At 31.8% G+C, this 25,065-nt stretch overlaps 1 protein-coding gene across 2 annotated transcripts in view; it reads right to left on the reverse strand.

Annotated features, from left to right (window-relative positions):
• Nucleotides 1-23,355, reverse strand: part of PIG-G (phosphatidylinositol glycan anchor biosynthesis class G) — a 64,148-nt gene extending 40,793 nt beyond the window's left edge. The window contains exons 1-4 of one of the 2 annotated variants that reach the window (XM_075360947.1): nt 23,018-23,355; nt 16,402-16,507; nt 11,055-11,261; nt 7,179-7,377 (exon numbers count right to left, since the gene is read on the reverse strand). In XM_075360947.1, coding sequence (XP_075217062.1) covers nt 7,179-7,377; nt 11,055-11,212 — 357 coding nt within the window. In that variant the 5' untranslated portion in view covers nt 11,213-11,261; nt 16,402-16,507; nt 23,018-23,355. The remainder of the gene's footprint in view (nt 1-7,178; nt 7,378-11,054; nt 11,262-16,401; nt 16,508-23,017) is intronic. The other variant, XM_075360948.1, reaches the window with a different exon arrangement.
• Between the last annotated feature and the right edge of the window lie 1,710 nt (nt 23,356-25,065).

Consider the following 25,065-nt stretch of genomic DNA (forward strand, 5'->3'; position numbering starts at 1 on the left):
CTTGAGTGAATCTAGTGTGCCCTATTCGCAAATGGCAAATAACTTTCTATGGACAGTTACTCCTGTGAAGAGCTCCACAGTGACACAGTTTCTTAACTGGACAAAGTTTATTGTTGATGATAGCATTCAATTCACTTTGTTACTAATCATGAACCACCCTCTTAAAAAAACACACAAGATCATCAGAAACAATCCGATTAGTGAAAGGAAGCTGTAAGCAAGCCTCTTTTGTCACATTATCAGTATACTCACTGCCTAAAAGTCCAATATGGCTGGAATACAGCAGAGGCTCACACTTGTGTTATGCTGAATCATTTAAAAAATAATAGACTATCCTCTTGGACAACTGGGTGTCTGAAGTATATGTTACTAATTGTCTACAAGACACTCATGGAATCTGAACAGACAAGTACGTGTAGATATGTTGAGCTAATTATATTTCTGGCCTTATAAATAGCATCGAGAATTGAGGCTGCAGAGATAAAATTCTTGCGTAGTATGATTGGAAAAATAAGGAAGAATAAACTGAGGAATGAAGTAGTCAGGTCAATTGTCAGGATGAGTAAGATGTCTGAAAGGATTGAAACAGATAGATTGAGGTAATTTTGTAATTTTTTTGTCCATGAGAGTAAGTAATGAAAATGTCTAAACCATAATCTTTTAAATAACAATCCAAACCAAATTTTATAAATACAATGCTCACAACATTTTTAGTTGCGCTTGTGATTAACTTCCCTTCTCTCATCATCTACTGTCATGGATAAAAGCATGAGAAATATATCATTAAAGAATTCAGTAGTGGCAGCAATAGATTAATGTAATAGCAAAAACATACCTTAAAATTCCACCTTTAAGGTTAGTTAACATATTTTTTTTTTTGACTAAAAACAATTCAAACATATTTTAAGTCAAACCAACAGTATGAAATGGAGGGAATCATGTTTCAAAGCATCAGAAACAATCAAGAAAAAATTCCTCAAAATCCGCATTTTTCTTTCCCAAATCTGTGTTGAATTTTTTGATTCAGTCTTAAAATTTATTCATATTTGTTTTCATAATATTTACTATTATACTTTCCTATGCTACACAAATCTGTGATGCCATGGAAAAAATGAGATTAAATCATGAAAATTAATAATGAGTAAACAATTTTCAAATGTTTACAATAACATGTACAATAAAATTTTCTTCTTGATGTATTTTTAAGAATCACAACATTCTACTTTGTATTAGAAAATAACCTAAGTAATTTTTTATACGGATGCTAGAAAAATGTTTGATGACCTATCTCACTTTTCTCAAACATATTACCACATTATTTTGTTAGCAGATTATCCTAAAAAAAATAATTATCATTTTTTGTGATCAATTAAAATATATAAAATCTAAAATATAATTTTTAATAAAATTAATGATCTCCTGTATCTTCATATTCTTCAGCAAGGTATTCTACATCAAGGTAAAACATCAACTAATGATAAAGATGTTGGAAAAATCTTATAAATCCAATAAAATACCTAGGATGAGTGATAAAAGGTCAATTAAACCCAAATCCTTTTTCTTTTCTTTTGTAATTGGAAGCCTGCTTGAGTGCAAACAAAATCAGAAGCAGGTTTTAATTGTCCTAGTTACAATATTATCGAATTTAAAATAATCATTACAATCATTTTTGTCTAAAAAACAACTAGTTATTTTTTAAGTCATCATCATCTTAATGTTTTTCTACAGAAAACATTCTTGTTATAGTCTTTTTTCATCTTTAAAACACTTTTATACAGGTAAGAATATTGATTAAAATCTGAATAATTCATATAAGTAACAATAAATTAATCTCTGTTACCACTGATATAACTAATTGCTTTCAGTTGTATGTATGGTAAATTTAGCACTAAGTTTTCTTCTTTTTTTTCAATTATCCTATGTTCTGAGTCACAAAATACATGAATAAGGACCAGGCATCAGAAACTTATGATCTGTAATTTAATGACAATCAAGGTTTTCTTAGAAAGCACATAGCAATCAAGTAAGCTTTTATTTTGACTTTCCATAAATAATATCATATATGATTATGAGGTGTGATCAAAAAGTATCCGACTTTGGCTCATAAAAACAGAATGCTTAACTATTTAAGTTCAATAGCTTGACCCCTTCTGATGTAACACTTATACCAGCAATGTTTCCAATGTTGGAAACATTTTTAAATTGTTTTTAGTGATTACCATAAGTTCTCTTGTTGCATTTCTTTTGATCTCTTCTTTGTTTTTAAATCTAATTCCTTTAAACAAAATTTTAAGATTAGGAAAGAGCCAAAAATCGCAGTGAACCATGTCCAGTGAATAAGCAGCATGTTGAAATCGTTTGATCTCATTTCTTACCAACAATGTTAGGATAAGTTGTGATGAATAGGATGGCATTCTTTTTATGAACCATCACGACTGCATGAAGGTCAAGCTGTGTCTTCTTTAACTATCAAGGCATAATTCATCACGAGTATGCTCCACATAAACAAACTGTCAATAAAGGCTCCTTTTTTTACCAGATATGGCTCTCCTGAGATTTTTGGCTCTTTTCTAAACGTAAAATCCTGATTAAAGTAAAGTACTTGAAGAAAGAAAAGAAATCAAAAGAAATGCAAGAAAAGGATTTACAGAACAAAAAAATGAAAATTATTATTAATATGTGAAATTGCTTCCAACAATGGAAATATTGCTGGGATAAGTGTGTTGCATCAGAAGAACCTACTTTTAAGAAGAGAAGTCACTGAACTAAAGAGACTTTTATAAAAGGACACTGAATTAGAAAGTACAGGTATAAGAAGCCATTGTTGCAAACTGAAAGTTATTACAATTTATTAGAAACTTCAATGCTTAATTTTTTATCATACTGTTTCTATATTGTATTGTTAGCCTTTTCTTGTAATTTCAAGACTTTTGGTCGGTTGTCCATTCACTATCACTTGTAGAACATTTTATTTTCATTTCTGTAGTGTTTCAAGCATGATATGTAACAATTTTCAAACTTTTTCAAAAAAATATTCATTTGATAAGAATTCTTTCCATAAACAGTTTGAGATATGCATTTCCTTTCATCACAAAATGTTTTGTCTTCTTACAATTTTTTTAGTTTATAGAATGACAGATAGTATTTTTTTTAGTAACCCATCTGCAGTAACAATCAGCATACAAGAGTACTGAATGATGTGCTCTTTAACTACATTAATAGCATCCTCTGGATGCATATTCTTGAGGGATATTTTCCTCTAAATTTTTTACAGATGTCCTACTATACAGATTTGATTTTTTAATTATGGTTTCAATAGATTTATCAGAAACGTCAAAGGTTAACATGAAATAAATTGTCTACGTTTAGGTTATATAAAAGTAAAGAAGCAAAGTTTCTTGTCCTCTGGTGTACTTCTACATTTTTCATTAGTTATGTTTTATGTTACTGTCATGTTACATTATTTATTGTTATTGTTATGTTTTGTTAGTGGTTTTGTGTTGTTTTATGATTTGTTGTGTGTTGAACTCATTTTTACCTTTCGAGTATGTAGAGTTTAGTTCCTTTGTTCTTAGAAAGTCATTCAGTCTTGTTTGAGTCTTGGCTAGATGTGTTTTGTTTGGAGTTTAGTTAATAGTACACCAATGAGAATGTCACTTTGGTATTCACATTCGTGTAGCATTTGCCATCCTGGCTGAGGCTTGACTGAAAGATGTCATTGCCAAGGTACTGAAGAAGACCTCTGGTAAAGCCCATAAGGGCTAGGTACAGAGGAGGTGGCATGACAACCAAAATCATCACATGGAGAGGGTCTTCCCCTATGTACTTCTACAGGTCAGGGTCAGGATGTACTGCAGGATGTTCTACAGGGTCAGGATGTACTTCTACTTTACCTTTCACTTTTTTTTCCAGTTCAATTACCAGTCCTGATTATATATGGTATATGTGTATATATATATATATATATATATATATATATATATCACCAAAACACAGTAATTAAATAGTTTAACTTACCATATTAATTTTTGAAATTATTATGGAAGTTTAACTTAACTAATTACTGCGTTTTGGTGATGTATACAAGGGTGAATCAAATTTAAATGGTAATTTTCTATTCTAAGCAACAAGCAGTTCTGAGCTGGATGGCAGAGTGGAAGGTGCGTTGAAGAGGGGGAACCAGCTTTGTTAACTCTTCCACTCTGTTCTGTCCTCAGTACACCCATAAGTGAGCAAGAGATTCTGTCATCTGTTGCATAACATATAATCATAAAGTTTTTAACTAATGAAGACGTTAAACCCGCATAAATTTTAACTTGTTTAAAGGTACAGTGTGCGATCGTTACACTGCCTGAAAACCAAGTGTATATTTGAGCCAGATAATTTAAGGGTGAGTGAGAAAGTATAGAAAATGAATCGTGATCTATGCCCAAGGTCAAGTCTCATGACTGACAACATCTGTGCTGTTCGAGTACTTATCGAACGAAGGTGATCACTGGTTAACTGCTGAAGAAATCACGTCAGAAGTGGTATCACATGTAGGAGTGCTAATCCATTATCACTGACCACCTTGGCTTTAGAAAAATTAGTGTTCAATGGGTTCCAAGGTTGTTGACTGAAAATCAAAAATAGGTCAGGTTGGAGAGCTGCAAGAGACTACTGAATCAAGAAGGGAACAATTTTTTGAGGTGTATTGTCACATGTGATGAGACACGGGTCCATCGTTATACTTTGGAGTCAAAAATTGTGAGAAAGGAGTGGTGAAGGAAGGATGAAGGCTGCCCAGTGAAGGCCAAAACCTGTCTGTCAGGCAGAAAAGTTCTTGCAACCATTTTTTTTTTTAACTCACGGGGAGTTTTACTCATTGATTTTCTCCACAATCAACAAACGGTAAATGCGGCTAACTACTACCAGCTGCTATAATCAACAAAAGTCACCTACTGAAACAAAAAAACAGGGTATGCCCATCAGAGATGTCATCCTTCACTATGACATCAGGCCGCATACCGTGATTTTGACAAGGGCTAAATTGGAAAAGATGCACTGGGAAACCCTTGACCACCCTCCCTACAGTCCAAATTTGTCCCTCAGTGACTATTTTATGATGAATATATTATTCTACCTGAATGTGTTCCCATTCTCAAAAATTCAGCATTTACATCTTTTCAGAGTTTAAATACAAAAAAGTCCATTACACTTTATCTTATATGGTGGAAATGTATTATAAATATTTTTCTCAATTTTCCTGTTTCTGTCACATACCAAGCTATTTCATATTCCTTTCATTCATAAACTTTTTATATTTTCTTTTCAAAGGTAACACCACTACAGTATTATCTAAATCATCATTTTTTTTAAATTTTGTGTCCTCTTTTTCACTATACAAAATTACCCACTAGGTGGGTAATTATTTTTATCTACACGAGCTAACATTTTCACCTACTTCTACTTTTTTTTTTTGAGATCATTCATACTCAAATGATTCATTAAATGACTACTCTAAAATTACTGTTCAAGGAGAAAAAGTGGCATCTTCATCACAGTTGTCCACTGAATCCCATATCTCAACAGGAACTAAATCCACAAGAAAAAAACAGTCTTTTGTCTAAACTGCATAACATTATTCAGTCTTCATAATCACAATATTATTCTTAGTTGTTCAGTCTTATATTACATTAAGATTGTAACCTATCTCTTTTTTATAACTGTGATTTCCTGAACACGTCATCTCAGTAATTAATAGTGTAGTGTCACTAGTCATTATACCCAGTGCAAAATAGTTCTCTTTTGCATTAGAATATCAGTTCTTTAACTTCAGTTGAAGCTACCATAGAGTCAAAAGAGCTTTGTTGTTTACCGCAATAATTTATTATGATCAGTTAATATTTTGTTTATATCATTATTATAGCGTAAATACTGTGGATGTCCATGTAGTTAAATATAATTTATTAGATATGTAAATTAAGTTTTCCGTTGCAAACAAGTCAAGATTTATATACACAATTTTTTGTCGAACAGATAAGTTGTAGGTTACAATGAGCAATCCTGATATAGCAGAGAACTCTTAAAAGGTTTTCCAGTATCAGTGAGTTTTAGTTTATGCATCACATATTAGAAAATCATTACAAACATTGCATATGCCCTGCCTATTAAAAAATTAGATTTTAGCTCCTACCAGATTTTCTAGCATAACTGTAATTGTTTTCTGGAAATACTTACATCTGTTATAGTTCAGAAAATGACAATTACAAAAAAGAGAAAGACTACAGACAATCTTAATGTGATACAAATTATACAATATTATCTAAATGTGCAAGAAAATAAATATAAAAACAAAAGAAAATTTTAATATAAAATTATGTAGTATATTTATAGAGACTAAAAAGAAATTTAAAAAATATATAAACAAAAAACATAGAAGTTGTTTTACCACACACCCATTTAATATATCCAGATTTCAATATCTGATTTTTATATCTGAATGTAGATTATTTTATTGATTAAGAAAAATGATGTCCACTTAAATTGGTTCCCCCCCCCCACAAAAATGTCTATTTATGGATTAACCTGTTTTTGACTTGTTCCACTCCCTCCTGTGAGAAACAGTGATAATCAAATTGAGAAAAAGGGTTAAGAAAAAAACTACTTACTGCTTTTTTCGCAAACATACAAATGAACTTATTGAATACTTTTTTTCAATAAAACATCTACCTAGACTTGTAATTTAGATAAAATAATGATTATTGGTTTAACATAAGCAAAATACATAGCTTCAAAAAAGTGGTATATGTAATTGAATTTTGAAAAATACTGAAAAATACTTATACCCTTTTTTTTCTGACACTGTAAACATATACTTCAGCTATTAATGTTATTTTTTGGAATATAACCATGTTTTTCCATGGAAAATATATAACCAAGGAATACATGTTTTTTTTTGGATATTTACATACAATAATTTGTTCTGTACTGTTTCAAAATTTGCTATTGCAATTTTTGTAACTGCTAAACTATCAATCTCTTTGGAAAAGCTAAAAAAACTAACTAATTCTTAATAGTCATATGTTTGTCACCAGGAGCACTGAGTAACAGTAATTTTTTTAGCTTCTTTTAACATTATAAATTTCAGCATTACTTCATTTCTCTTTATCACATCTTAACTAATATTATCAAATTACCTTTATTCTTGGCATGGTAACAGTCGGTGCATTAGCTTTCAGTTTAAACAAGCAACATTTATTATTTTTAATGAGTTTATCAGTGTATGGCATATTGGATGAACCGTTTTCACCATATATAAAATCATATCTAATGGCATCTATAACAATCATAACTAATTTATCAATTTTTGGAATGTAGTGTTTATCCACATCTAACCTGAAATCAACAATCATTTAAATATTTTAAAAGTCAGTGAAACACAAAATATTTTTATTTCCATTTCTTAGATACATATGGTAATGCATGAATACAGCTATATGAATTCAGATGCAGTAAAATCTTTCCTAACCATTCAATCATGAATGTTTCCAAAGCATAATAGGTTACAGTACTTTCTCACAAGAAATGCACCCATACCAATTTACCATGCACTAAATTTACTAGTTCACATTGTTTTCTCATTTCTTCAACAGATTAGGATGATTGTTAATGCAATCTGTTTAAAATATCATTTCTTTTAAATATTGAAGCTAAAATACAGACAAAAATTTATTTAGTTTCAACTTCAAAAACAACAAAAGGAATTTCAATATCAACAAAGAAACATAACCATGACTGTCACTAAATAAATTGTTGTGCACTATTTCCACAAACATAGTAGTGCAAGGAGAATAATAATTAAGACAATAATTAAGGAACGTGTTGGAGGCAAAAAATAACAGAATATGATAACTCTATTTCCTGTATCAATAATGTAGAGAATTATAATCTACAATTACATTTTTAAATATAAATGCAGAATGTATCCTTGTTTTCACTTGAACTTATCAAGATGGCTCCACCCATTAAAATGAGCAATTTAAACATCCTCTATGTCAAAATGATGGTTAAAATCGTTTAACTACATGATTTTTTGAGGTTCACACTTGACATTCTGAAGTTATAATAAAGTACATAGAATAATTTATATCTTTTTAAGGCTTAGAAAAAAATATTCAAAAATAGAATATATTAAATAAAATATATAAATTACAATAGATATAACACAATTCATTTTGAATATTATGTATAACAAAAAATTCTTCTCAATTTGCCTAATTTACTGATGTCTGTTTTGTCCTACTCAAAAACTAACACACTCCTAATGTACCTTATTAAAATTTCTTAAATGAGATTTTTTTCTCGTTAGAATACATTTCACAATATTTTTAATTGTAAGGTCATAATTTGTTTTCACAACTCATTGTCATAATTTTTTCAAGGTCACAACTTTTTAAAACACATTTGTTTCGATTATTTATTGCTGAAATAAAGATCCTTATTTCCTCTCTGTATTTTTTATGTTTTCCTTTTGCAGTATCTGTTATGACAGACATCATGAATTAGCATTATGATTGGTATAATGTACACCAAAAAAGCATTTCCACAATTGATTTTTTAAGAAAATAATATTTTAAAGTTAACTTTTTATTATATTTATTGATTTATTTATTTATTATACACTGATATTAAGATGTTGTTCAACAAAATATTTATCAATAATACAGAGTTTAAATATAATTTTATTATTATAAACATTTTGTTGAAAAAAAAATTTAACTAAGCTGCTTGAAATATTTAGTTTTAAGGCCACGAATATATTAATTTAATACAACTGAATATTAATACATTAATATTCAATTTTTCTGCCACGATTTATAATACGAGGGTAAATCAAATATAAACAGGATTTTTGTTCCTGAGCATCTATGGTTGGTAGGACTGGTCTCACACTTCTAGTATGCTTAGGTAGTGTCATTATTAGTGGGGAGAACCAACCATTCCACACTCCCAACCAATTTGTCAGTAATGCTCATGATATCAGAGCAACAGGTGCACCCCTCCACTGCGCAATTCATAATTATAAAATTTGTTGCTCACGAAGGAGTTCAAGCGACAGAAATTTTCTGGAGATTGAGTTCGGGGACCAAACATTGTCAACGACTCGTGTGGTTACCTGGCATAATGAGTTCAAGGGAGGACAAGAACAAATGGAAAATCAGGAACATGATTACCGTCCTGTGACCAGCATTACAGGTGAAAATATTTGCACAGTTCAAGAAATTCTTGAAGAGGATCAATGGGTGAGAGTATTCAAAATTGCAGAACAGGTCAGAATAAGTTATGGTGAGCTGTCAAGCAATCACCACAAATGATGTACAATTCTGTAAAGGTGTGCCACCAGATGGGTCCGTCGTCTTCTGACCGCAGATCAGAAGTTGAAACATTTGAAGGTCTGTCAGAAGCTTATAGTAAGGTTTGCAAAAGAAGGTGATGCATTTTTGAGTTGGATCATCACCTACAATGAAACGTGGGTCCACCACTACACTCCCCAATCGAAACAAGCCAATATGGAGTGGTGGAGCAGAGGGGAGGCAGCCACAGTGAAAGCAAAAACTATCAGCTGGCAAGGTTCTTTCAACTGTTTTTTTTCGACTGGCGAAGCATTTTGCTCACTGACTTTTGCATGAGCAACACACAATCAATGCTGCTTACTACTGCAAGCTGTTGAACGAGGTGAGGGCTGCATATCGCCACAGAAGATGAGACCAATCGATTCAGGGCCATCCGCATCCACAACAATGCCAGACCACATACTGCAGCTCTAACAGTCTCAAAACTAGAAGAAATGCACTGGAATCAACATGATCATCCTCCCTACAGCCCAGACCTATCATTCTGCGATTTTCATTTGTTTGGGCCGCTTAAAGAAGCTGTAGAAGGGCAACGATTTGAAGATGAAACTTGAGGGCTTGGAAGAATTCATGCACAATTGGCCACTAACACTAACAGCTACATTCTACAATGTTGCAATAAGAAACCTTCCTGCTTGCTGGGAAAAATGTTTATTTAATGCAGGAAACTATGTAGAAAAATAAATTATATTTGCTTTTTATTTTTCAATAAATAGTTTTTTTTAAAAATAAAATATCGTTTATATTTGATTTTCCCTTGTAATTAAATAAAAAAAGAAAAGAAATATGAAATAGTTGTTTTTTTACATATATTTATATGAAAACAATGAGTTGTATAAAATTACCTAGAATGCAGACTGATAACATCCACTTATCTAAAAATTATGATTCTACTAATACAATGTACTTATAAATATAACTATCTAATTAAAAATTCTACCAACCATGTATTTTTATCAAATTTTTAAAGCTTAAATAATATTAGTAAGAATATTAATAATTCATAATTATCACCATTCAAAAATATTCTATATTTTTTCAAATTTTTTATAGGTCAAAGACAGCAGCGAAATTAAAAGATCTACAAATTTAAAAATGTCTATTCAAAATGATCAAATGTTATAACAAAAAACTTTCATATTATATGGGCACAGTAAAGTAATACTGTTTCAAAAGTTTGACTTATTTGCCACAATAAAGGGACATGTTTAAATAGTAAATTCAATCAGCAGTAAAAAAAATAAATAAATAAAGTAGTAACGCACAAAGGAAGCAGAAAGAGACAGAATAAAAGGAAGGGAGAAAGACAGAATGTCCAAAAGGATAGCTAATGACTAAACAAATTGAAAAAAATTGTTATACTATTTAAGGATACAAACCACAGCCTATAAAATTAAATAAGTAATTTAAAAAATTTCTAGAATAAAGTTACATATAAATATTATATAGAAAGTAGTAACTTTTTCCCCCATTACTGTAACAAAGGCAAATAATTATGATTTTACTCCAACATAGTATCTATACAAAAAATAAATAAATAAATAATATAAAAAAAAACATAATAAAATAAATGAAACAAAAACAAAATAAACAAAATATAAAAACATAATAACAATAATAAAAGCACTATAGAAAAAATAAGCATAATTTAATACTAACCAATGATCACCTAATTGCACCGGTAGATCAGTTACAGAAGAAAATGATCCTTTAACACTTTTAACAGGAAAAAATCCATGTAGAAATAAACAAACGGCTAGCAGTGCTACAGTTATACAATAGATGAATATTAAACGATCAGTATGTGATTCTTGCATATTTTAAAGGTTTCATATAATTCTTTATTTACTTATTTTTTTTTCATAACTGCAATCAGAAAATATTAAATTTTTTTATGAGATGAAACATAATTTATTAAAAGAAAAACACAAAATTTAAACAAATCATCAGCATGTTCAATAAAAATATTTAAGCTGCAAAAATTAAGTAAGCAATTAAAAGAAGAGTTTAAATTAACTGAACACTTACTTTTAAGAACAAGCAAAAAAATTGATTTCAGAACCTAATTGGAAAGAAACAACTTTATAATAAAAATGACAATAGTAACTTGACAAATTTAAGTTTGTAAAAGTAGCTTTTGGGTTACTAGTAAATACAATGCTCACTAGTTAAATAAAGCAGTTTTGAATAAAAATAATTATGTAATTGTGATAATGAGGAATTAAGGAGTTCGTATTGTTGGGAAACTAAATTGCAGAATTAAGATTTGGAAAACTCCATCATTACCTTTGAAAATCAGAATAAAACCATTCAAACAATTTTTTTCCTAACTTATATGAGTATATTAAAAAGGCAGCATAATTTTTAGATAACTAAACATATGTGATATGTAATTTATAGACAAAAATTTAGAGAACAAATAAAAGGATAAAGAGGTAGGAATCTGTTGGCATGAACACTGGTTGCTTTAACAGATTGCTCTATCTATATCTACATAATTTGAAAGCTCATTTTACATCAATGTTAAAACATAATTTATTTACAACTTTAAAACAAAAATGAAGAGGAAAGGAGGGATTAACTGATAAAAATTAGTAGGATTAAAAAGGCAAAGGCAAATAGTACATGGGGTTACTGTTCTATTTAACTTAATAGTTCTTTAACTGTTCTATTTAAACTTTATATCCATGACTTTAACCAAAAGAAAATTTGATTACATCAATGATTTACATATACCAAACGTAGAACTGGGAACAATTAGAAACCACACCTCAGCCTAAAAAAATACTTTAGAAAGAGTGAATAAAACCTAGCACAACAAAAAACAAATCCTTGAGCTTTAGCTTAAACAATCAAGAGTCAAACGGGAGACTGCAAATATCCTTCAACAGCCAGCCTTCATGTGCAAGTGGTAACTTCTCGGCCTTTCATCCGGAGTTCCCAGATTCAAATCCCGTTCAGGCATGGCATTTTCACAAGTAAAAAAATTGCAATTACATCACACCCTCTGAAGCATTATCTAACAGTGGTCCCAGATGCTACAAACATAAGTATCCTTTAACAACAACAAATAAGGGGGACATCACCAACAAACTACGAAATATTATAGTACAACAATGTACAGAACACTTACTAAAAAACAATCATTAGATTTGATAATGCAAGAAAACATATTCAAAACATTCTAATCCAAAAACGCATATCTACCTCTTGGGAAGCAACAATACATTCAGTGTCTTTGGGTATCTTCCTTGGCATTAGTCTTCTATTCAACTACACAATATTGTACTAAGATATGATTTAATATCATGTGAAAAAACTTGACATCAACCTGAATTATCTTATGAATGGCTACAAGGGTAGTACAGTTTACAAGGGTAGTACAATGGCTCCCAGCCCTCAGGAGTATTACCGCACTCACTTAAAGCAGAACTTAGCGCTACACGGGGGAAAAAAAAAACTATAAATATTGTTTAATACTTTCATTGCTGCTGTTTCAGTCAAAACACACAGTTTCAGAAAACCGACATGATCCAATGAATTCATTTTCCAATATGAAGTTTTTAGGAGTATATTATAATAATTTCTTGTAGGTAGCTTTTTATCTGAAATAATCATTGATAATACTTTAAAAAAATTCCATTGTCGTAGCTATTTGACAGACACATAACATTTAGTAGTTTAGTATATGTAAAATCTAAAGGTGGGTCCTCCATACAAGCTGCTTCTGCTTGCCTTCTCTACAGCTCTCCTGTAACCTAGCATGCGGAATGCACGCCACTGGTTGCCACAAAAGTAACACCTCCAGATGATGCAGACCTTAATTTATTAATTTTATTTTTTTTTATTGTTGTTTATTCTACCGTATATTTATCTTTCCTATTACTTATTTAATTAAATTTGTTATATTTTAATTATTAGTTATTTATTTCATGTTACTTATTTATTCTACTGTATTTATTTATTTGAGCTACTATATAAATTATTTTGTATAAAATAATTGTATATTTTACATTTATAAAACATAATAAAAATTAGAATTTTTAATTAATTAAATTAATTTTACATTTATTATGGTATTTCTCTAATATTCATAATTTTTTTCAAATAAATAAAAAGAAAATTAATTTATATGTAATAAAAATGACAACTGTAATTTCAGCTGTAATAAAAATTAATTCATAAAAAATAAAATAACATTATAGCCTATAATAAACAACTCATTTCATATACTTTTGTATTATGCCATTGTTATTGTTTATTTATAGCAAAACCTCAGTTTAACATTCTTGAAAAAAGATACATATTTGACATATTTTCAAGAAATAAATAAATAAATTACTTCACATACATCTTGAACAAAATATTAGGCATAATTTTATTTATAACAAATTACCAGAACATATTTCATTACTATAATAGTGACATCATACTTAGATATGTGCAAGTCAGTGCAAATTAATTGATTTTTGGAATACACAACTTTGGCTGCTGGTATAAGGAGAATCGCTGAGTGAATTAAGAGCAGCGGAGGGGATGCCACAGTGCACTATGGACCCACCTTTTCAAATACTAGATACATTACAACACAAGTTCTTAACTTATTTACACCAATTAATTCATTTTTCTTGAATAATCTTTTAAACTGATGACTTCTAAATGAGTTTTATATCTTGGTTTGGAGATTACACTTTCAGTTATTGAAATCGTTTTAATAAAAATTTACTTAATTAGTAAACTTATGCTGAGATGCTTAGGTAAAATAATTCTACGAAAAACACAAGAGAAAGTGCATAATGAAAATTTAGTTATTTTATAAAGAATAAATTAACAAATGTGATAGAATAAACTAACAAAAACAATTAATTAATGTCATGAATACTGTCATGACTGCCATAGTACCATTGTATGACTATCATAGTAATAATAATAATAATAAAATAATTTTTAAAAACATTTAATGATAAAAAAGTAAAAAGCAAACTAAAATTAGCTTTTATACATGAAATTATTATTTGTATTTTATATTCTCCAATAAAAGAAGAATAAAATATTAAAGGATCAGCTTGATCAAAATCAGGATCAGTAGCTCTTGTAATAATAGGGATTACTTCTACATTCTTCAGCCAAAAAAAAAAAAATATATAAAAATTTATTCTTAATGATTTTCTAATTACTATGGCCATCCTGGACTGTGTAACAGTTGCATAAAAAAATCCACAGAAAGAGACCAGAGTTGTGGCAAGACAACTCATCGTTCCTTTACCATGACAATGCGCCTGCAGAATCACTTTTGTCAATTCATCATTTTTATGCCAAAATTCAGATGACTCACCTTCCTTAGTCTCCCTACATAGCAGACATGGCTTCTTGTGATTTTTTTTTTTTTAATTCCTAAATTAAAATCAGTGATGAAAGGATGCCATTTTGAGACTAATTGATGACAACATAAATTCATCATGGACCTTAAGGCCATTTCAAATGAAACTATCCAGGACTGCTTTGCAATATGAAAACAGTGCTGGGAAAAGTGTGGGAATGGGGGAGGGGAGTACTTTAAAGGGGATAAAAATCAATAATTTGTAAAATTAATAATAATAAAGATTAAAAATATAAAGTTCGGTTATTTTCAGAACAGACTTCGTATGCTGCAACAAAGGTACCTAAGTTAAAACAGAGCTAATAAATTTGCCTAGTCCAAGACTAAAACTCAAAAGCCACCATAAGCAAGTTATAGTTAATTCTGCAACAAAGGTTTCAACACCATTGGTGGCTACACCACAAGCAGATCTGTCCAAAAAACCTGCTTTTTGTTTCTGGTTCTAATGCCAACCACTCTGTGGAGTTTGAGCACCCTAGTAGAAAGCATGACTGTTCCTGCTATACAATGAATAATAAGGTCTGGAAAATTCAACAGCTTACTGCTTCAAGCTGTTAGCTCTCTGACATCAAAATAAACTGCCAAACAAATCACAACTGATCATCTCATTCTGGGGTTCAACAGAAATATTTAAGAAATCAAGAGGTTTAAGATAATATTTGTGAACGGTTAGACTCTCTAAATATATAACACAAAGTAAAAGGTTTTTCGTACCAACATGTTAATTTATATATTAAAAGAAACAACACATATCAGAAGTTATGATACTCTTTCATTATGTGTCAACAAACACTAATGTTAGTTTTCAACTGACAAAGTTAAAAAAAAAATTTTGCTACTGTTACAAGTTATGTGTAATAACTGCTATATGTAACAAGTACCTGAAATGATGGTTTTTTGGCTGGCCCCTTGTTTTAGTTATATTGTTTTAAATACTGACTTACCTTTTATTCAGCAAGAATTTTCTAAAATAATCCGTGATTTATATGACTGACACCAAATGAACTTTAATACAAAATATGAATCTATCATGTCTATCTGTACCACATTGAATTTTGCTAATTTCAATGTATTTTCTATTGTTTATGTATGGGCTCCAATTTATGGATCTACAAAATTTTATGAATAATTAACTGTTTAAGCTGGATGTAGTTTCCCAGTAGGTTTGCAATTCCTCAATATTGTCATTCGTCCAAAATAAATGTCAACCCACTTTTATGTAATTTGTTATTAAAAGTATTAAAATTTGTATGCTTCAGTCTGGCAAAAAACATACCTTACTTTCTTGGCAGTAACCACCGAAGGATCCATGGGTGAGGCAATATATGGTCAACATTAAGATTTTGTCATGTGAACACACTGTTGTCAATTTCAACTGTCATATTGGGTCGGCCGATTATCACTGGATTTTTAATGATATTATAAGCACAAACCTTGTACATAAGTTACACCAGCCCAAAGAAGGTAGTGTGATTGATTTCTAAGTCATGTTTACAGGATTTGCTTGATGCTAAGCCCTTTGCTAAACATAAATGGAATATACTATTTTTGCTGTTCAAAATGGTAATTTAGAACCAGTCAGAAATGTATTTTGGTGGTTAAATGTACACCTGTTTATATTCATACCTCTCTCCTTGGAGCACATCCACCATTCCTGCTGTGCACCCATTCATAAAATCATGTCGTGCCCCCCTCCCTGTTCACATCCATTGATGTGCAGAACGGCATGCTCCTATAAAAACAAAACAACAATTCCATTTGTTCAGCTAAACTTCATGACAGATTATGAAAAGTAAAAATACGACTGGAAAATTATGTTAATTGATGATTAATAATCAGCTTGATAGAATTGTATGATCATGCCCAATATGAATGTGTACAAACATGCATAGAATGTAGAGTAACTTACAGTGTTGGATGTCATAATAAAATAACATACAGTAATAAAACAACTAGATTACTACAACATTACTACTAGAATCATTAATAGCTTTTCTTGACATATAATGGAAGAGTATGTTATATGTCACAGAACATATCATGCTGAAGTTACATTAGATTAAAACATTTCAGCTTTTTTTTTTTATATAACAGTTATTACTTTGAGAAAGCAAATAAAATGTTGGCATCCCTCACAAGAAATCTTAACTTATAAGCATAGTGTCGTAAATTGTTCGAATTCATTGTGCTCACACTACTGACTTTATATCATGCAAGGGATTATATTTTAAATTCTGAAGCAAGTTTAATAAGTTGAACTGAAAAAAGCAAGATATATAATATAAATAAATACTACTTTGCTTATACAGTGTATTGTCAGCAATTTAGTTCCTCACAATGCATCTACAATGATAAAAATTATAACTTCCATAACAGTACTGCTATAACAGGTTGGCGTACCCTGTTTATTAATCAGCATGTAGATGAAGAATGTTGTAATTATTAAAAATATACTCTCAATACTTTTGTTCTTAAATAATTAGGGTGCTCAAAATACTATTATACAGGTTTTTTTAACTAATATAATAATATGCTCATATACTCTATGTGGTTACAGGTACAAATTATGAGTTCAACCCAATAACTGCCAAACATCTCAGTTGCAACTTTTGTGTGCTATCGTCTAATGCCAAAGTCACTACTGCAATGTTAATGCAGTTCTGTGATCATTTGTATTAATATACATAGCTGAGAGTCAAAATACTATCGAATACAGTGTCGATCAAAAGAACAAGAATTGTTTTTTATTTCCATCACTAAATAACATCGATTCTTTACTGCCAGCATTATAACAAAGGCCACAAATAAATGTGCTTTTGTTGATCTGTTGAGGTTACGTGTCTTGTTTAGAAGTCGTGTCACTTTGCATTGTGTCAGTTATCGTGTTGTTTGTGTGTTTTATTATCTTAGTAAATGATATGTTGGAGCATTCCAGTAAATTAGAGACACTTTATCGATCTTTTTGTCTCACCAATAATGATGAAACTAATAGTGATATTTCAGCTGCTGAATTACCAGATTCAGAATATGAAACACTGTTTAGTTGTTCATCTGAGCGTGATTATGTTCCTGATTGCAATGAATTTTGTGATGCAAGTAATCAACATTCTGATAATGAAATAATGACACAATCTGAACCTGCAGCAGTGTCTAAACAGACACTGCTGCACTGGTAGTCAAATAAAACTTTTGACTACCATGCTCCTACACCAGTTCCAGATAATCGTGCACCTGTGCCTGTTTTACCCAATAATAATGGTCCATCACCTGCAACTGTTGCTAATGTTGCTTCTAAATTGACAAGGGTTTATCCACTGGAACCCAAAAATTATATTGCAGCTAACTTTAATGTGAGATTAATGGACCAAGAAACCTGCCACCTGAAAACCTTCAGATTATTTTTATTTTTTTTTTTACAAATAATATTTGAAATATTTTAGCCAGGCAACTAATTTATATGCTGAAAAAAGGGGCTAATTTGAAAATATGACAAAGTTCAATGAAATGGCTGCCTGTGCTGAATATGTAGGTTAATATAACTGTTCTCAAAGTAAAAAAGTAGATTGGTGTTATAAATATGGGAATGAATCACAGAAAAACAATGTTGCAGATTATTGGTATACAAATAAATCACAAGTATTTCCATTTTTTCATGAAACAATGTCTCACAACAGGTTTCAATCAATATAGGGCTAGGAGGGCGGCGACAAGATCCTATCTTTACTCAGCAAGGGCAGCAAATTCGACATTTTATAAAGTAAAGAAGAAGGAGCTTGCTCAGCTGATAGCAGAATCAAAGAAAGAATGCTGAAGGCATTTTATTGCTGAACAGGAAAATAATCTTTGGGATAAACTGTATCAATTACTGGTTAGAAAAGCACTAAGACCCAGAGTACCAATGACTTGTAAGTCCGGAGAGATTGTGAATTAGTTGGAGGGGCTCTTTCCAGCTGGAGGTGAGGTGCTTGTGAATGAGGTGGCTGAGGTGAGGATGATACCGCTGCTTACTTCCAGGGAGCTTGATGCAACAGTAAGTCAAATCTCAACAGATAGAGCACCAGGACCTGATCTTTTGCAATCAGTAATCTTAACGCAATTAGTAAGTTGGCAATTTGGACTGATCCTGTGCTGTTTTTGAATGCCTATAATGCATGCTTGAAGGAAGATGTATTTACAGGAAGGTGGAGGCGACAACGCTTAGTACTGATACCGAAGACGGGTACTCCCTGCCTCTTATCATCCACTATCAATGATTGATAGGACTGCCAAGATTTTGGAAAGATTGATACTTCAGCAGTTATCCTGTACAGTCGACGAAGCAGGTGTTCCCCTTCCTACTGGTGTGACAGTTGTCGGTTATGCTGACGACATTGCATTGGTTGTGGAGGTAGATACTCAGAGGGAGACACCTGAGAAGATAAGGGCTTTCTTTTTACAGTGAGCTCCTGGATGGAAGGTATTGGTCTGCCATGGCACTGAAAAGAAACCAAAATCATGGTGATTTCTACAACAAAAAGAAGACCGACATTGGCGGTCGAAATTTGAAGAAGAAAACCACTGTCGAAACCTGCCATTAAATATCTATGATCTGGTTTGACACTCTTCTGAGGTTTGATAGGCATGCCCTCAAAGAGACTGAAAAGGCAGAGAAGGTAATGCGATACATAGCCGGGATTCTGCCAAATTGTAGAGGCCCAGATCAACAACGGAGGAAACTACTGACAGGAGTGGCCCATGCTACGCTCTTATATGGTTCTGAAGTCTGGGCAGATGTTGTATACGGAAAATATAAAGGAGAATTGGAGTCCTTTCATAAGAAATGCTGTCTACAGGTGATGGCTGCTTACAGGACCATATCCTGGGAGGCGGTCAAAGTGATGGCTGGATTGCTCCCAATTGACCTAGAGATAACTAAATGGAGAAGGTTACGCCAACACAGACCACTGATTGCTGCCAAAAAGAAACATATCAATTTGGATATTATGGAGGAGTTGATAGGTGTGTGGCAAGAGAGGTGGATCCACAGTGCGAAAGGCAGGTGGACATAGAGATTGATTGGGAACGTTGGTGGATGGGTCCAGAGAACCCATGGCTCGATGGATTTCAATTTAACGCAACTTCTAACAGGCCATGGGAGCTTTAGTGCTTATTTGTTTAGATTTGGGCTCAATTATAAGAATAGTTACCCTGTTTGTAGAAATGAAGAGACATCTTATCGTGTCTTTTTCTGGTATCCCCGTTTTGAACTAGAGCGTGGCGAAGTCTTGGACACTTTGGGCAAAAGAAATATGTTCTTACCTGAAGACTTCAAGCAGAATATGTTTGCAAAAGAATTGAACTAGAATGCAGTGGCGAGATTTGCCAAAGTAATTGTAGACAAACTGCATGTCGCTAAAGAAGGCCGAAGGGGGCTACAAGCCAAAGGGTTGCTATGCAGCGAACAGGGCTATGGTCGTAACCCACTGGGTTGGTCTAGTGGATGGGTCTTCCCAAATCAGCTGATTTGGAAGTCGAGAGTTCCAGCGTTCAAGTCCTAGTAAAGCCAGTTATTTTTACACGGACTTGAATACTAGATCGTGGATACTGGTGTTCTTTGGTGGTTGGGTTTCAATTAACCACAAATCTCAGAAATGGTCGAACTGAGAATGTACAAGACTACACTCATAAATATCATCCTCATTCATCCTCTGAAGTATTATCTGAACGGTAGTTACCGGAGGCTAAACAGGAAAAAAAAAGAAGAAAAAAAGGGCTATGGTCGTGTGTCTAGGGGGCCCCTGACCTTGTGGGAGTTAATTGGCTGCAATGAAGCTGTGGTCGCTTTGCTGGCTCGAGCCCATAGGTAAGTTTCCCTCTTCTGAAGCTTAGACTGTGGACATCCTGGTAAGTTCTGTGAAAGTATGTGGTAAGTATCTGAGAGTGTGCATGATGTTGGGCGCGTGCACGTGTGTGTGTATGGAAATTTGTTTGACTGTTGTGCACATTTGGTGTTTACCTGTGAGGTGTGTGTGTGAGCATATTGTGCTTTGCTGTGTCATGGTGTTGTCTGTGTTTTGTATCTTTGTGTTGACCGTGTGATTGTATTGGTGTTTATTTGTGTGTATCGGTGTTCCTTGACTGCTGTACGATTGTGTGAGCGGGCATTTCCCCCTTCCTGAAGTAATGCTGCATAAGCAGTTTCCAAGATGGGTGAAGGTTTAGTCAGTAGTGTGCAGGAACACATACACACCTAATAATAACTTGGAGAACCTATTAGCGAGCCCAACACTGCCTAAGTGCTCATAAATGGAGTTCCTCCACCTCTATAAAAAAAAAATTTCAACTAATATCTTCCATGCTGACACTCAACAGTAAGCTTGGTGTAACAAAGGATCACCCTGATTATTATCCATGGTGTAAGGTCAGAAAAGTTTTAGATGCAATGAATGAGACATTCAAAATGCATTTTATCCCTCAGTAAAATTTGTCTCTTTCAGATAAACACTCTTTTTAATTGGCATGAAAAATCAGTGTATATATATTTAATATATGCCTAACCAACCCCATGCAAAATTCTGGATAAAAAAGTTTGAAATTTGTGACAGTGTTAGTAATGTTTTTACACTGAACTTTACAGTGAGAAAAGCTTTTTAGCTAATGATGGAGGTTCACTCAAAATATTATGGATCTCATGACTAAAACAAGATTATTAGATAAAAGTTACCAATCTCTTTTGCGGTAATTATTATACGAAATTACCTTTGTGTAAAGAGTTGCTGGAAAGGTCCACTTACCTGACTGGAACTGTAAACAAAAGTACTAAAGATTTGTCTAAAACTGTTGTTCAGACAAAATTGGGGACAAAAAAAAATTCTTTTAGTGGGTTATAAGGAGAAGAAAACCCAAAGCCCATCTATCAGATAACATCAGTATCCAAAGCAGAAGATAAATTAATTAGGAGTAAAACTAGAAGAGAGGTGATAAATCCTGTACTACTAAATATAATGTGTTTATGGGGGGGGGGGGGCGCTGATGTAAGACAAAATTATTTATCATCTAACTTGTACAAGGGCAACTCTCATAGTTACTGGAAAAAAAAAATATATTTTATATTCTTGACATGGCTCTTACAAATGCTAGTTTGTACAAAAGTAACAAAACCACTTGAAAGAAGACAATTTGTAAGTATTCTAGAAGCATTAGTTGAGAGCGCAGAAAAACCGTAGTCGATCTGATTCCTCAAGCAGCCAGGTCCCAGCGTCAGTTGACCCATCCTCCAGATCATAAGAAGAGGCTTTGCGCAGTTTGTGGGCCTACAAGGAAAAGGGGAAGGTCTCATTATTGGTGCCCTGGTTATAATTGTGGTGTACACTCATCCTGTTTTCATAGACTGGAGGCCTCTATTGTGGAGAAAGAGAGAGAGAGAGAGAGAGAGAGAGAGAGAGAGAGAGAGAGAGAGAGAGAGAGAGAGAGAGAGAGAGAGAGAGAGAGAGAGCAGCGATTCAGAATAAGTTCATAAAAAATAAATATTTTATTACTTGAAAAATGTTTAGTTAAAGATTAGTTTTTTGTTTTTGTGTAGAGTTTGTCTTTGTACAACTATAATATTGGTATAGAACTACAAAATGTGCTTTATTTTACATTTATTCAAGCACTTGATGATCAAAAACAAGAAAATAAGGAATAAGTGATGCTTTATTGTGTGCAAATATTTTTTTTGTTGGATAAATAATAAGGTTTTTATATGTATTTCTTCGTCATAAAATTCTGCTTATTTTGTATATACCAGAATTTCAGTTAGTATTTAGTCTGACATACATGAAATAGAACTTCTACAACCAAAATAACAAGTATGAAAATTTACATATATTTTACTTTACTCTCTCACAATAAATGAAAACACAATAATAGTAGAAATAAAATTCTTCAACGGTCTCTGATCAAAATGGTGTATTATATGATATATCTAAACATAATGGTTAATTTTCTGTAGAATTTTGAATGCAAGATGGAAAAAGTCCAAAAAAAAAAATGGAATTTTAAAGAAACTGTATAGGCACTTACAATGTAAATGTTGAAATATAAAAAAAATAAATAAAAATTACTGAATATGCCAGTATCTGTAATACTGAACTTTAATGTACACACTACAAAAGTGGTACGTGTTCAGTGTATTAATATTACATCAACACAGAAGATTGGGACCCAGTGGAGAATAATTCTCCCTAATTAATATTACAGTTTTAATTATACAATAACTTACCTTTATTTATTTTTAAATGTATGCAACGAGTTCAGTCGTACGTAAACTATTGCACTTTGTTGAATCATAAAAACAACTACGAATTATCTATATTTCTGATATTTTACTTTTAAACACGCCATTCAAACATAACAATCGAAACGAACATAACCTACAACAAATACGTTAGTAAACACAAAAACATAACATACCTAACAAAAAATAAAATGTCTTCAAAGTGAACTTAATAATTAAAAAATTAAAGCTAAATTTAAAACACAGAAAATCAGTTCATTATATACTTAATTTTTAAGATATTGTTATCGCTTTTAAACAAATATACAACGGTTTTGCTAAACATGGTTACCAACAGCCGAATACCTTTACCAGTTTGGTGTTTCTTCAGGAAGCATTGACGGTTGTACGTAACAACTGAATTTAATTTTTGAGGTAGGTTTAAGAGAACAATTTTTCAACAGTAGTCCCAGAAAAGCAAATTAAATTTTTCATTATTAAGAGTAAAATAAAGAAACACATCATCGAAATGTTCATGTTAAAACACGAATAAACTGTGTCAATGGTGAATTTTTTCATCTTCGATCTTTTAACTGATTTAATGCGCCATAATTCCTTTCTATTTTATAATAGTCTCTCCGGCTCAGTACATTTCTCACATCCTTTTTATTAGTCTACATATAAACATTTTTCAGTCATCGTATTTCTATATTTTTTATTGAACCTCTTAAATGCTTTAAGTATGATCTACTTTCTTTTTAGCCTATCTTTACAAAACATCGTCAATTTTATTTGTTCTCTAATTCCTCTTGGAACATCTTTATTTTATATTACTTCACTCAGTAATTATTAACATTCTACTGTAATGCCATACTTATTTCTTCTGTAAAATCCTTTATTCTTTAATAGAAACTAAATGTTACTATTTTTCATGCATTATTACCATAAAGTAGAGTTGTATGAAAAAGGTTGTTTTATTCTCACAATTTCTTTGAAATTAATAAATTGCTATAACCATTAAGCTTCCAGTAGACATATTTACATACTTACGCCGATCTCCTTGGCGGAGTAGTAGCGTCTCGGCCATTCATCCGGAGGTCCTGGATTTGAGTCCTGAGGAAGCACATCATTTTTCATACGTTACAAGATTTTCATTTCATACTCCCACGCACAAACTTTAAATTCATATGGAGAATTAATCATCAAGAAAAAAGTAGAAAAGTTTCAAAAGAACCAGACCGAGATTTGTAAAATACTGTCAGAATCAACTTTAAACTGTAATTCTGAATTGACACACCACAAATCATTAATTTCTTCTACGAATACATGGTAACTTTAACAGCTTATCAAAAAGATAATCGCAAAAAAAAACTTGAGAATCACCTGTTTTTATGTGCAGTTCTATAAAAACCTTCAGCAAGCGTGAAATTACTAAGCTGAGAAATCACTTTTGTGATAGTCAATCAGTTTCGAAAAGCATGCAAAATCTGATGACTCTCTGGAAAGAAATATTTCAATTTCTCTGATTTTATTTCTTAGGCATTGACTACAGGAATTTTAAAGGTGGTAATATATTGATTTTCGGGTAAGAAGAATCAGCGTGAGATGTATTTAGAATATAAGACAATTTTTTCCTGCAAATGATACGTATACTAACATTAGTAAAATTTACATTTTTGCGACAGAACTAGTAATTTTATTTAGTATATTAAAAATAGTCGGAATAATTCACAAGAGGAACACAAATATTTGTAGTTTGATAAGGGAGTCCTGTAATCTATAAAAAACATTCTTCCGCAAAATTTCAAGCTACATCCGACGATAAGGATTTATTCAGAATCGTTTTGCCACCTAATTTTAAATGCAACCAGAAAACTATATTTGAAACTATAAACTAAGAGAAACTATATTTGAATTCTTAAAGGTGTCATGGTATCAATTTCTCCTTATAATAAGTGCGTCAGAAGAGCGGATTTCCGGTTCCTTGAAAACGTACCCAAAACCCCAGTTTTTTTGTTAACTTCGGTTCCTGTGAACCAGTTCATTTAAAAATG

This window comes from Lycorma delicatula, chromosome 3, assembly GCF_047948215.1.
Source record: "Lycorma delicatula isolate Av1 chromosome 3, ASM4794821v1, whole genome shotgun sequence".
NCBI lineage: Eukaryota > Metazoa > Arthropoda > Insecta > Hemiptera > Fulgoridae > Lycorma > Lycorma delicatula.